The 15,296-nt window shown below is 37.8% G+C and overlaps 1 protein-coding gene across 1 annotated transcript in view; it reads left to right on the plus strand.

The window, feature by feature from the left end:
- The first annotated feature begins 1,241 nt into the window (after nucleotides 1-1,241).
- cntnap1 (contactin associated protein 1) overlaps nucleotides 1,242-15,296 on the plus strand; it is a 33,093-nt gene continuing 19,038 nt past the window's right edge. Inside the window, exons 1-10 of the mRNA XM_052139987.1 lie at nucleotides 1,242-1,405; nucleotides 9,010-9,111; nucleotides 9,224-9,417; nucleotides 10,680-10,833; nucleotides 11,996-12,199; nucleotides 12,381-12,565; nucleotides 13,323-13,475; nucleotides 13,863-14,124; nucleotides 14,432-14,581; nucleotides 14,988-15,159. Of these exons, the coding sequence (XP_051995947.1) occupies nucleotides 1,342-1,405; nucleotides 9,010-9,111; nucleotides 9,224-9,417; nucleotides 10,680-10,833; nucleotides 11,996-12,199; nucleotides 12,381-12,565; nucleotides 13,323-13,475; nucleotides 13,863-14,124; nucleotides 14,432-14,581; nucleotides 14,988-15,159 (1,640 nt within the window). The 5' untranslated portion in view covers nucleotides 1,242-1,341. The remainder of the gene's footprint in view (nucleotides 1,406-9,009; nucleotides 9,112-9,223; nucleotides 9,418-10,679; nucleotides 10,834-11,995; nucleotides 12,200-12,380; nucleotides 12,566-13,322; nucleotides 13,476-13,862; nucleotides 14,125-14,431; nucleotides 14,582-14,987; nucleotides 15,160-15,296) is intronic.

Consider the following 15,296-nt stretch of genomic DNA (forward strand, 5'->3'; position numbering starts at 1 on the left):
CTGATCATTGGCCCCTGCCCGGCCACCCCTGTGAAAAACTCCTGGCTCTGCCCCTGCTTAGATGGCCTTGATTTTAAGGATGGGGTGATGGTGTTAAAATTATGAAGATAGATTTTTGAAACAGAGAGAGAAGAGGAGCGATGAAGAAAATAAATCAATAGAGGACTGCCCCGTTTTCATCACTTAATCCTATACTGATTCCCTTCTTTTTATTTTCTGTTAAAAAAAAAAAAGTGTTGTTTAAGTAGTATGTTCTTTACCTTTTTCTGTCTATCCAGATAACTGCAGATGCTATTGCATATACACAGAGCAGATTCCTTATGAGTTTGAGAAAGTGATTTCACTCAGAATTGTTTTATATGCAGCAATATTTTATGAAAGGAAAACAAAAAATCTATTTTGCTGTAGACAGTCACCTTCATGTGTAGGATGATTGTAAGGGGGAGGGAATATGATAAAACTCCAATCTGGTTTGATTAGAAATGCTGTAAATCCCACTCTGCCCCTGAACATGTCCCAGCATCCACCCTGCTCAGCTGATGTCCTACAAACCCACTTCTTAATCCAAAAAGCCTTTTTTTTTTTTTTACCACAGAAATCATGGACAGACTGTCTCTTCCAACACAAATCCGGCTTTCCCCCCAACCCACACACACACACACACATACATACATACATACACACACACACAGCGGGTGTTGGATTGATTGTATACTATAGTAATGGTTGTAAAGTAAAGCTCATGCAGGGGAAGGGAGTCACCGGAAATGCGGGCCTGCGAATTTTGTGAAGGCATGATGAAGTTAATTCCTTGCATTGGAATGAGGCCACTGGAATGTACCTTCTAACGTGATAACAATAGAAGTATGTAACGCTGAAACTATTTGCTGCAGTAATGAGTAGTGAGCGAGTTAAAAAGTTTTTTTTTTTCCTCTCTCTCTCTTCTCATCTTGCTTCCCCTCCCTCATCGCAAACCCGGACTCTAAAATCGTGAGTGTCCGTTGTATACCCAAATCATGCAACTCCGCTCTCCCTCTGTATCATTTAACACAGTGTTTTAAGTATTTATTACGCCCAAATTGTCACAACTTTATTCAAGTTTAAAAGAATATGGTTTAATGAAAGTATGCGCGCTCCCGCCAAAACGCAGCATCAGCACCACTACCTTGCGCGCGCGCCCGCCTCTAGCGAGCGAGCCTGTCGCCATCCCGGCCGGGAGAGTTGGAGCCGCGCGAGTTAAAGTTGGTCGAAAAGACGACTAAACGATGCTGGACTGTCCATTGAAGCGGATAGGATAACATTTGATTTACTCACCTAAACGGGGGCTGTCTACCGAAAAGAATGGACATCAAAATTATTGGCCCATGCCTCTTACTCTTTCTCGCCTTTCCGCATTGCTCGTCACGTAAGTCAAACTGCAGGTGCACCATGCCCTATATATTTCTTATTTGTCATAAAGGTGACTTTTTTTTCCCAAAGCAGGGCATTTGCATCATTAAAGCAAGGAAATAATATTCCTAAAAATATTAATGTTTAGCCCAATTGCTAATTTATATCGTTTTAATATACTGCATCGGAGAGAAAATATGATGTAAAACTGATATAGAAATGGTTGTCCTAATCTGTGTGTGGTTTAGAAGGTTTTTGTGGTTACATTAAAGCGTTAGTGTTGTCCTGAGTCCGTGCTCGCGGCTCTGCCTATGTTTGTCGTACTCTTTCTGCATTGCAGTGCTTCCGCGTGCTCAACTGAGCAAGTTTCTGCATGGCAAGGTGCGTCTCGCGCACCTATAGGCGCAGGGGACACGCGGGAAGGACACTCTCAAGCGCTGTTTCACATTGACTGTTGAAAGCATATATTGCACATTTAGCCGCATTTGTAATGTTTAACGGTGTTTTTAGGTGTATTTTGATGTCATTCTACGAAGTTGTGGGCCCTTTGTAGAGGGGGTGGGTGTATTAACTTCGGGATCTAATTCATATGACGTTGAAAGACTGCATACGAATTTGCACGTCGGTTACCTTAAAATAGCAGTTTAATCTTTAATTAACTAAAAAAATTAAATAAGAAATCATACTAATTTAATAAATAACAAAAGACTCGCTATTTAAATAATTTTGGTTCTTAATTAATGGCTGCAGGGATGCTTGCAGTATTCTATTTTGAACATAGTCTAATTTAAATAGGTTAATTGCAACTGTGCTATATCATGATATGAAAATGATCTTGGTCTGATAATGTATGTATGAGTGTGCACTGATTCTATTAAAAAAGCCTTCAAAATGGGGATGTATTGCAATCTTGGAATAGACAAATTACGTATATATGGTATCAAGTTGTGGGTTTGTGGACTGTGACTTAACTGGCTTGATCAATGTGACATTTGCTAAAGTTTTATATAGCCATATTGAATTATTAATGTAAGCCTTTGTCATCTCTGGACAGTGTTTCGTGCTGAGGGTTAATGTTAATGTGAATGAGAGTGTGATCTATTGCATGTTAATAGGAATTTTGCTGCATTACAGTGTGTACAATAACAGCACAAACGATGAGGTTATGTGAAAATAGTGAGGTTTTGCTTGCTTCCACCTCAATACAAATGATTCGACAAGAATGAGTGCTTCAAAATGATGAGCAGGGAGATGAGACAACACTAACGCTGCACTCTTGCTGCAGATTCACTGGCATAAATCTTTGGGAGGGAGGGAGGGAGTAGAAATCGTCCAGACTGAAAATGTATGCTCTGCCAGTACAGCGAAACAATTGTATGATGTATTTATATATCAGTATCTAATATGTCCCATTTGAAATATGTCCCGTCTGTGTGTGTGCACTGTATGTTCTATATATATATATATATATATATATATATATATATATATGCACGAGAGGGTGCAAAAGAATCGATCCCATGCTGAAATCTGATAAAGATTCAGGGAGAGAGTGTGCGTTTATTTTTAGTCTGCACTGATGTAGAAAGACGTGGAGCGACTGCTTGGATTGACTCAGAATCCCTTTTCAGGTTATCTTTTTTGCTTTTATTCAAAGACAGTCACATACTGTGCACCAGCCATGTTCTGAATAATGCATACCAATACCCCCATACAACCCCCCAGTCTTAGCCAGTCATGCTAAAAATGCTAACCACAGCCTTTCTACCTACATGACAGACAACATGCTCTTCACCAGCCCAAAAAGTGTGAGCCTAAGTCTAAACCATGAGCAATGCGTTCTCCTCTCAGTGATGAGAGATAACTTGCATGATATGCTCTGACTTCTCCTATAGCAGAAGTGCTGCGTCAGCCTGCAGTGACTGGGGGAGTGCCTGTAATGAGTTATAGAGAGAGAGAGAGAGAGAGAGAGAGAGAGAGAGAGAGAGAGAGAGAGAGAGCAGCATTCAAGATTCACCTTCACATTTGTCACGTCCTTCTTTGCTTTTAAGTAGAGAGCTGGAAAGGGCATTAGAGGGAAAGAGAGAAAGAGAGAGCTAGAGAAAAAAAGAAAAACGCATAATATGGGAGCAAAATGGAAGAGTTTAAAATTGCAGTGAGACTATTTTTGACGAACTGAACAGTACAATGTGAACACAGAGAGATACAAGATAACAGAAAAAGTGACAAGTCACATTTCACCCCAAAATCAAATGTCATAACATTACATTTTGCATAATGAATATAAAGCCTATTTTGGACCATTATATTTATTTTGACATTATTTTCATCATATATAAGCACAATTAAAGCATTATTTTATGCATTACAAACAGGCCCAACTCTAAAGTGGTTACATTAAGGGGGGCAATAACATATAACAGAGGGGCATCAACAGGGGTTTGCGTGTGTGTATTCTGTTGATGTGGGAGGTTGCACGTGTCTTCAGTTCCAGCATATTTTGTTAGGCTTAGGGTTAGGGATAAAGCATTATTAAAGCACATATTACTGTTACAGTAATTTTTACTGTAGGTTTCATGAGATGATATCTTTCTTGTTTAAGCTACTCAAGAAAATGTACTCTCCCTGTCATCAGTTTTACTCAATCCTACCATATTTACATTACTCAAAAATGTATGTAACCAAGAAAACATAAATTGACTGAGTGGATTCAACTAAAATAGTGTATTTTCAGTGTATTTAAAATAATTTATCTTCTGTTTAAGTTTTTGGGGTTACCTTTATGCCTCCTACACACTACATGATTTTTAAAGACTTCGGATTGTGCTACCGTTCATATTACACAACTGTCTGTCTTGTCATGGAAGTCGTAGCATTTTCAAATTACACGAGGAATCGGCAATAGGGGTGAACAAAACGTTTCACTATTAATCCCCAACAACTCTGCCTGCACTCCAAAATACATTTCACAACAGAGTACACGCTTGAAGTGATACGAGTTACGAAAACAAATGCATGATCATATGTTATGCATTTCAGAATATGATGTGTATGTTTTTAATCACCCTTACATTATGTGTAAAGGCGTCATATATTTTATTGGTTACAATATGAAAAAGTACCTCCTACAGAAAAATCAACCTATTTGCTTACCTGACTGCCCAAGAGAATTAGCAATTTCTCTTCAACACTTCTCTTTCTCCACCCAGTTATGGTACAGTTCAGAGGAAACATCAAATAGTCACTGGTGCTCTTGCCAATGTTCCACACATTTTTCCTCCATTTCTTTGGTCCAATGAGACTTTCTTGATACCGCAGCCATGCTAGTAGATGTTCTGTTGTAGGTACATCAGGACTCCTCACACTGAAACTTCCCGTGCCCAGTTTCTTGCTCTCTCATTGGCTGTAGGTCAACACTGCTGTTGTATTCAGTGAAAACATAAGTTCACAAGCACGATTTGTAATCGCAGACTGGTCCAGATATTTAGCATTCAAGATATCTCACAGACATCGGCACTTTTCTCAAATCGTGTCTTTGCTATTTCATACATTGCAATCTTCGCTCACGGGAGCGAGCTCCGATTTGCCTACGATTTCGGGCTTTTGTCGGCGAACTCCACAAAACTGTCGGCGAGCGAAAATCAGGCTTTAAATCGTGTCATGTAAACTCAGGGTGAAGAGTGCCGCTTGAGCCTGGGTTGAGGACCAATACATTTAGAGTATTCTACATATTACTTTTTCTATTGACCAATTGCTGTGCTAACAATGGCATATTGACCAAGTTGAACTCAGTAGTGTTTTCCACCAGCATGTGTTTAGCATGCTAACATTTCATGCTAACATAAAAGTGTTTCATTTGAGTTAGCCTATTTTGATATTGCATTATGTTGGGTTTACTTGATTCAGTTAGGTTTCCTCTAAGTATTAAGTTGAAATGACATGGTAATTTTGATTTAAGAAAACTCATTTCAAACATGTGGAACCACTGTTCGTAGTTCGAAAAGTGTGAATTTATGCATTTTGCAGCTTTGTATTTAGATGGCATGAGTTTTGCATGAGCGTTATTGCATTTCCTCAGCTGAACCTGCAGCACTTTAATAACTCTAATCCCCCTCTTTGCTGTGCACAGCTGCAGGGGAAAAGAGTAGCATAGCGTGGACATCAATAATCTCAGATCTAGTAAAGAGGGTGCTGCAAACTTCAGTTTAGAGCACAGTTACAGACAATTACCCCTGCTCCTTATATTAGACAGAGAGATGAGACTGGGTCACATTCAATCGATTCGTTCATCTGCCAAATGTGAATAAAAATTGCATGGGTGCTATTGCTAATGGGAGTATTTGGAATCCAGGCTAATATTAGAGGCTAGAAATATGTTTTTTGCTGTTTTAATAGGTGAAAGAAGTTAGGAGGACATTTTTTAGATGTTTTATAATATGTTTTATCATGTATCATAGAAATGTGTTGAGCTATCCTGTAGACCGTTTGATAAAATTTTGCATAACTGGTTTGAAGGCAGAAGAGCTTAAGTTGGGATGAGTAAAGTCTAAAATGTAGAAATTTAGAAATCAAAATGTAATGATGTGGTTGTTGTGTCATTGTCCAAATCCTACAGATATATTGTGATCTACTTACCAATACAAAGCTATAATGGATTTCTGTCATTACAATGTGGTGAATCAACAGTATAATTGATTACCCTTGACCAACTGTGAATCAGGGCCACAAGGACATCCTGAGCAATCTTCTAGTGTCTAGACACCTGAACATACACACACTGCAACACACACTTCTTTTCACCATCCAAGATCAGTCTCAGTCAGCGTTTCTTTCACTGAGTTACATCTGAATATTGGACAGATATTCCACCACAAGCCATTTCTTGCAGAAAATGTCCAAAATGTAGTTTATGGCTTAATGAATCAAGCTAGTTACAATATTAAAGATGACAACATAGCTGAGGACTTTTCTCTACGTCATCAATCAACATGAAAATGATTTGATAATACATATGACTCATGAAGAATTTAGTTGTCTCTCACGCTTTCTCTTTTCCTCTATTTTTCCCTCTTTCTGCATGTCTGTCTGTCTCCCTTAGTGTTTTCCCCCTCTGTACCCTCACTCACAGTTGCAGTGGTCAGAATATTAATGTACTATGCTTTTTGAAGCTCTATGCAGTCTGACCCCTGCTGTCTCTTTTCGTTTGCTACAGGACATGATAATACCACCTTGAGAAACACGTTTACTTATCATCTAAATACCCTAGACTTCTATTGTTTTTTAATAATTATAATTACTTTAAACTTTCATTACATTCACCCACACTCTACCATTAAAAGAAATAGTAAAGAAAATTCAAGTTTTTAGAATAAAAAAGGCACGTTTTCCTTCAAGGATACCCCAAAAGTAAGATTTGTCAGATTTAGCAAACTACTGAGGACATTTTTATTCAAGTTTTTCCCAAAGAACAGTCAGGAAAGAAACACACAGTGCACAAATACAAATGGCCTACCCATGAATCCATGAGTGAACAGTGATTGGTTGTTGTGGGACACAATGTCACTTTCCAGAACCTTCGTGATCCTGACTGATCTCACTCTGAATTCGGCGACCTCTTAACTCCAACTTTAAACCTAACCACAAGTGGAATAAAAATGTAAATAGCAACAAAAAACATCTTCTTTGCACTAATTACAAATAGTGTTAGATGCTATTTACACCCCTAAATAAATACTAACATATAGAATAGTGGCATCACTGCAGTGTGTTTATTGTGTTTATTACATTAGAATTAATAAGTCCCACAGGTACTCTACACAAACCACTACCCATATACCTAATCCTAACTTTACCTTACAAAAATTAACCATGTTTTTACTACAATAACCATAGTACCACCATGGTCTTTTGTGGTAAAATCATAGTAACCACAAAATTAAACATACTATATTAACAACATACGCATGAAAAAAGCACATCCACACCATCTTTGCACAATACTGTACACCATTGCAGCAACACGTGAGGGGCGCAGTTTGTCTTTAATTTCTGTGTTTCCACCAGACTATTTAAGTGCAAATAGCCACACTGTGTGGCAGGGGCTATTTACACCTAGTGCAAATAATCACAAAATGTTATTATAGAGTGAAAATGCAACCTCAGAATTGCGCTCACTAGTGTGACTATGACTTGTATATATCAACTATGGGACTTTGTGTTGCAGTTTGTTTTGTACTGCTTTTCTCTTGTAATTTAATTTGGATAAAAGCGTCTGGTACATGAATAAATGTCAGTGTATAGGAATGCAATGTTGGGGTGAAGGGTATATGATTGGTGTTGTTTGTGGATTGGCAGTTTGCCTCTACCCACATATTGTCTCCTGGTTCTCTTGGTTGGTATTTTATATAGATAGCTCCACATAGATCTCTTTTCAGTTCCTGTCCTCTGTCTGTTCTTGGTTTATGTGTCTGTTGTAGTTAGTGAGGTGTGTTAGATGGACTGTGAGTGCTGTTGCCATTTGGGCAGATGGGTTTATTAGAGCTCTGTTGAAAGGGGGATATTGAAGTGGGTTTATCTGACACTTCTGTTTAGATTAGGCTGAAATGTTGCCTGGTCTAATTGAAGTTGGGATTTGCGTAACGGGGGACTGATGAAATGCCACCGTAATATTCGCTAAATGGGCCTGATTTATATTCTGTCCTATGATCTGTCCACTCAGACACAAACACATTTGTGTATAAGTGCACATTGTAACACGTGTAAACATTGTTCTTCCTTCTCTTTGGTATGTAACCATATGTGTGGTGCAAATGGGATTCTGACATCAAGACACACACATGTTTACTTAGTTAAATGTTATATACCTATTTTTTATAGTTTTTCTTTTTTATAGTTTTTATATACAGATCATTAAAATTATTATAGACTAACCCTAACCCATATTGTAACCCACCCAACTAACCCAAAAAAGTATTGCAACTTTTTAACAATTAATTGATGATATACCCAAATGTCCCAAAAATTTAACTCACTTTTAGGGATTATTTTATCTCCAAACTATAGCTATGCATGCATACACACACAACCCCCAAACACACACACACAAAAACACATACACAAACACACACATACACGCACACAAAAAGTGTGTCTTTTTGGTAACAAAAAGTGAGTATAGTATTTTCTTTGACAGAGATAAATCTTTAGCTTTTTTTGCTTTGGCAGTTAATAGGCTTTAATGGTAGATTAGATCCTTTTTCAGTGCAATGTCAAATGGTATTGTGTTTCATTTGGTCTATATGACCGCAATCTATTTCCCTCAGTTATAACAGGCAAAGCCAGTCTACTGTAGACCAGTGGAAGTGTTCCAGTGAATAATATTTTTTATTTAACTGGATGAACTGTAATGAAATAAATATATTCATGTTGATGGTAGAGGGCTGAAAGATGATTTCATTTGTTTATGTATGTAAATCTTCCCATCAGTAGCAATTTACCAGTGAACCCCATTTCACAGTGTTCTCCTTGTATAAAGAAGCGATTTGGTGATATCTTTTTTATGTTCTTATAATGCTTTGTGGAATGTGATTGGAAAATTCCTCTTTCTTTCTCTCTGTTTAGGGCCATGCTTAGATCCGCTCATCTCTCCTCTCTATGCGTCCTCTTTCCATGCATCCTCTAGATATAATTTTCTTTACTCTGCACACTTTGCCAAACTTTATGGTAAGTGACTATGCCCAGGAATGTCTTGTCACAAACATCTTAGAGGCAAAAAAGTCATAGCTTTAGAATAAGATATGTTTTGTTTCAAATGTGTTTGTGTATAATGATGTAGGGAGCAGTGGCTGGTCTCCGTCCCCTCGGGACAGGCAGCCATGGATGCAGATTGACTTGGGGAGGAAGTATCGTATCATGGCTATTGCTACTCAGGGTACCTTCAACTCCTATGATTGGATCACCAAATACATGCTGCTGTATGGTGACCGATTTGACTCATGGACTCCATATGTTATGAAAGGAGGCAACATGGTAAACATTGTTTGATCAAGTGACAATATTGGGTTAAAAGCAGTTATTCAGGACAGGTAAAGAATGCAGGGTTAAATAAAGCAATAAGCCACAAGAGGCCATGGGCTACAGTCATTTTACAACAGGTGGCTTATTGTTTTGTTAAATAGCGGAAACAACAGCGTTTATTTACAATGCATTTATTTACAATAATAATCAGAATAAACGTTCCCCTAAATTCTTCCACAAAGGAAAATAGTTCTTTAGCTTAAAGGAATTGTTCACCCAAAAATTTAAATTCTCTCATTATTTACTGATCCTCATTCCATCCCAGATGTGTATGACTTTCTTCTGCTGAACACAAACAAAGATTTTTAGAATAATATTTCTGCTCTGTAGTTCATCACAATGCAAGTGAATGGGTATCAACATTTTGGAGCTCAATAATGCACATAAAGGCAGCATAAAAGTAATACATGTGACTCTAGTACTTACATCCAAATCTTCAGAAGCGGTATGATTTATATTTATATTTATGCATTTGGCAGACGCTTTTATCCAAAGCGACTTACAGAGCCCTTATTACAGGGACAATCCCCCCGGAGCAACCTGGAGTTAAGTGGCTCAAGGACACAATGGTGGTGGCTGTGGAGATCGAACCAGCGACCTTCTGATTAACAGTTATGTACTTTAGCCCACTACACCACCACAACTCACATATATTATATATCATCATCTACTGGGCAGGGAGGAGTATTTATGGTAAAAACAGATTTAAATATTGAACTGTTTTTCACCCACACTTATATTGCATCTGAAGACATAGATTTAACCACTGGAGTCTTTGGAGCTTCAAAATGTTGGTCACCATTCACTTGCATTGTGAGGACCTGAAATATTCTTTTAAAAATCTTTGTTTGTGTTCAACAGAAGAAAGAAAGTCATACACATCTGGGATGGCATGAGGGTGAATAAAAGATGAGAGAATCGCTGTAACTGCAGGCTGTATCTGGTTGCCAAGAAACGTAGCACCTTGATGCAATAATATGAGATTGTATGGTCATAGGTGTTCGTTTATCAGCATTTTAAGATTCCAGATTTTACAACAGTTTCAAATGCGACTCATCCAATCAGAATTTTGTGTCAGAACTATTTGTTTTATGAATATGCTTAAGGTACAGGATTAGCTGAGGAATGTTTTTGCCATTTGCCAGATTATGTTTTGTTAAATGGTGTATCAGATTCATAGGTCCTTGAATATCAGATTTCTTTTTGTCTCTCAGACGTTGCCTGGCAACTGGAATTACTACCAGGTGAAGAGGAACGTCTTTCATTATGCATTCACTGCCAAACATCTGCGTATCTACCCCATGGGATGGAACACTGACAATGGAGGCAAGATCGGCCTTCGGCTAGAGGTCTATGGCTGCCCTTACGGTAAATATCTGAGAAACCTGAGCACATGTCTGGACTGGCACTGCAAGTCTGAACAGCTAGCAGCTGTTAATATTTTATCAGCAGCCAAGAACTGATATGAAAAATCTCTTCAGTGCCATGTAACATTATCTGGTCCTTTGAGAGGCCAACCTGAGCATCAATCAAATTCTAGATGTTTACATTGCACACATACTGAGGATTCTTTTTACGGGTACAGCAAGTAGCACAGGGACATATAAAGCTGTTCAGTTTGCAGCCCTAAAACCCAGAGGAGAATTAGCATGGGTTCCCAATAGACATGGATTACGTCTATTTATACTCTCCAGTTTATAGAATAGAGCTTTTCGATGAGTTAAAGAAGATCTATGGTTAATTTGACTTGAGTAGTCTTAGTCTTAGTACCTGATAAATCAGTCTTACCTCAAATGTGAATTTTGAAACCACTGTTTAAAAAAAGAAAGAAAAGAAAGTTAACAAGTTGCTACATAAGGAATATAGTGAATTTCCAATTGGTCAAGCATGAAACTCACATAATTGTTGTAGTTGTAGCCATAATGTATCAACTTGTTAGGAACTTACAGTACATTTTAGATGAAAAAAACATAGTAGTTTCAAGACTGACAGTTACTCATAAAATCAAAATCCGCTATTCTAAAAACCATCTCTAAAAAAACCAAGTCATGGCAATTTAGCCTTCTAGGTTGGCCTACAAACTGATGTCATGACTGAACATCAACAGTAAAGCAACTTTGCTTTAAAACAATCTAAAGCCACAAAATCCACAAAAAGGCCAATGGGAAAATGTTAAATTGATGTGTAAATTCAATATCCATGTAAATAGGTACTGTTAATATGCTGTTTTTTGCAAGGGCACTGTGTGGAGACATTAATGATGGTCTCCCATGCTGAATACAAATGCATTTGGTTCAATAAAATTGTATCGAAGTACTGTTCATAATCACGTAGTCCACAAAGCAGCTTAGCACAGCTTTCACGTGCCAATCAGCAAAAAATCTTTTTAATCTGTTTTGCATGGCTAGAAAGAAAGCCGTTTGCCAGATACAGGGGCTTGTTTATTTCAAGCTCAATTTTTGTATAAATAAAATCTTCTAATACAGTCTTTGATAATCCTCTCCATCCTCTTGACCTTTGACCCTAACAGACTCATATGTGATGCAGTTTGAGGGGGATGACATGGTGGCATACTCATTCCCAAGAGGCCGGATGAGGACACTTCAGGACCACTATGCTTTGAACTTTAAGACCCTGGAGAAGGATGGCATACTTCTGCACAGTGAGGGCCTTCAGGGAGACTCAATCACTCTAGAGCTGAAGACTGGACGGCTCTACTTACACATTAGCCTTGGTAATGATAACAAGGCTACACACTCTTTTACATAGTTAAAGTCAAGTATGGCCAGCGATATAGTGTAAATGTAGGAATAAATAATTGGGGTCATCATTTTAATCAAGACCTGAATCACTATGTGTTAGACAAACCAAGGTTATTTTATGGTAACGATGAATGCCATTCTGTTCTACTTAAGGGAGCAGCACGGTTCACAAAACAAATGGCATGACCACAATGAGGCTGGGCAATCTATTGGACACCCAGCACTGGCACTACGTCACCATCAAACGCTACGGCCGAGAGGTTAACTTCACCCTGGACAGTCAGACTGAGACCACCATCCTGAATGGAGAGTTCCAATACCTCGATCTGGACAAACAGGTGAGAAAGCCTAAAGAAAATAATGGAAAAAATATGAAAATAATGGAGTGATGAACAGAAATAAAGGCATAAAGATTTGAGTAAAAAATTGTCAGCTAAGTTAGGATCCGCTAAGTTGTCTGAAACATATCGGTTAGTTCATCCAAAAATGAAAATTCTCTCATCATTTACTCACCCTCATTCCATCCCAGATGTGTATGACTTTCTTTCCTTTGCTGAACAATAAAAGTGAATGGGTTACAACGTTTTGATTCTCATGAACTCATAATTCACATAAAGGGAGTATAACAGAAATCCATAAGACTCCAGTGGTTAAATCTATGTCTTCAGAAGCAATATGATAGGTGTGGGTGAGAAACAGATCAATATTTAAGTCCTTTATTTTACTATAAATGCTCCTCCCTGCCCAGTGGATGGAGGTATGCACGAATAATGTGAATCGCCAAAAACAAAATAAAAAGAATGTGAAAATGGAGATTGGTAGTAAAAAAGAACTTAAATATTGATACTTTTCTCACCCACCCTTATCATATCACTTCTGAATATATGGATTTAACCATATGGACCTTCAAAGTTCTGGCCACCATTCACTTGCATTGTATGGACCTACAGAGTTGAAATATTATTTTACAAATATTTTTTTTTGTTCAGAAGAAGACAGAAAGTCATACACATCTGGGTTGGCATGAGTAAATGATCAGATAATTTTTGAGTGAACTGTCCCTTTAAATTCTGACAATGTCCAATTCCTCTTTAGATTTATGTTGGCGGGGTGATTGAGAAAGATGTGCCCCACCTACCTGGTAAGGTAAACTTCCGTGGCTGCATGGAGAACATCTTTATCAATGGAATCAATATAATCTACAATACAAAATACCAGGAGCCTGAAATTCGACTTGCTCCTAAAAAGGTATGTGAGTTTTCCAAATGCAACCACTCAGCAATAGGTAAATAATTGTGATAGACATATCTACCAACAGCCATGTCTATGAATAATAAAATTATTTTTCAAACACAAATATTTACATGTGAATTTTGGAATCAATATTGTATGAAATTATTTCATTTCCACAATTTTGTGTCTCATTTGCTATTATTAAATTGTATAATATATCAGCATTATATAAGCCATTAACCACCCTGCTTTCTAAATAGGTTTCAGCATCAGCTATTGAAAAACAAATATCATAGTTATAATAATGTTATACTCACATAAGATGTCCCTTTCAGAGTATTTTGTATGTATTGCTATTGTCAAAAATACAGATTGACAAAAATACAGATTGTTCTTCTTCAGACAAAGATGCATTATACGTGCCGTGACCTCCTCTGGAAGCCCATGACCTTTGCAGGGCCCAACAACTACCTGCAGCTACCTGGGTTCTTCCGGAAGAACCGTCTGGCGGTGAAGTTTAAGTTCCGCTCCTGGGACTACACAGGGCTGCTGATGTTCACCAGGTTTGCAGATGATTTGGGCTCTCTGGAGCTGGGATTGAGTGAAGGACAGGTCAACGTCACTCTTATGCAACCTGGGAACAAGAGATTACGCTTTGCTGCAGGTATGATTTACGATCATATTAACATTGTGTTCATAATATTAGTTAGTAATATTAGCCTGTCTGTATGTGATGTTATTGAATAGTATTTTATAGTACCTATTAGGGTACAGATGAATGTGAATTTACAGTATACTCTATATTATTTTTCACTTTAGGAAGGACGCATCAGCTAAGTTAGAAAAAGAAAAGTAAATGTAACTGTTTAGGTTGCCCCTAAACATTAGTCTTGCACACATTTATCAAAACCAAAATTGGACCAAAAAGATAAGAAATTATCTAAAGATTACCTTGTTGGGTCTTTTCCAAGGGTACCGTTTAAACGATGGCTTCTGGCACACGGTTGACCTGACTGCCAAAGACAACTTGCTAACCATCACTATTGACGAGGACGAGAGTTCACCGCTGAAGATCACCAACCCCTTCATAGTTCGCACAGGAGACCGCTACTTCTTTGGTGGTGAGTGATAGAATGCAGAATATAAGAAGTGTGATCTTTTATGTTGAATGCCACAACACTACACTAACAAAAATATACCATGTTCTTACCATGTTTTGTTTTTTGGACATGGTTCTATGGTAAGACCATATTAAGATTCTTTGAAGTAGCTGTTAATAGCATGGTACATGAATATGGTTATCATCTTTGAGTACCATATTGAAGTACCGTGGTATGAACATCTAATAATAATTTGCATGATATATTCATATTAATGATAAAAAGTTAAATAAAGGCATTGATAAAAAGCACATCTAATAACATAATTACTGTCAAAATGTTCATAATCTATACTAAATGAGAATGTATTCAATGCTGTATAGCTGCACAGATCATTAATATATTTGATGTGCTGGCTCTGCTGCAGGTTGTCCCAAAACAAATAACACGGTTCGGTGTGTTACCAAGCTGTCTCGCTTCCACGGCTGCATGCAGCAGATCTTTATAGATGATGAGCCAGTAGATATAGATGTCATGCTGCAGAGGAAATGGGGCAGATACGCTGAAGTGCTGCTGGGCACTTGCGGGATCACTGATAGGTGTGTGTGTGTGTGTGTGTAGTGTTTATGCCATCTTAATCCAAAGTCTAATATCATAGTCGGTAAAAGGCTGTTGTCAAATGAGGCCAGACAAACAATAATGATAATGTGATTTGTTCTCAAAAAGATCAAACAGT

The sequence above is a fragment of the Xyrauchen texanus genome, chromosome 12, assembly GCF_025860055.1.
Source record: "Xyrauchen texanus isolate HMW12.3.18 chromosome 12, RBS_HiC_50CHRs, whole genome shotgun sequence".
Classification (NCBI taxonomy): Eukaryota; Metazoa; Chordata; class Actinopteri; order Cypriniformes; family Catostomidae; genus Xyrauchen; species Xyrauchen texanus.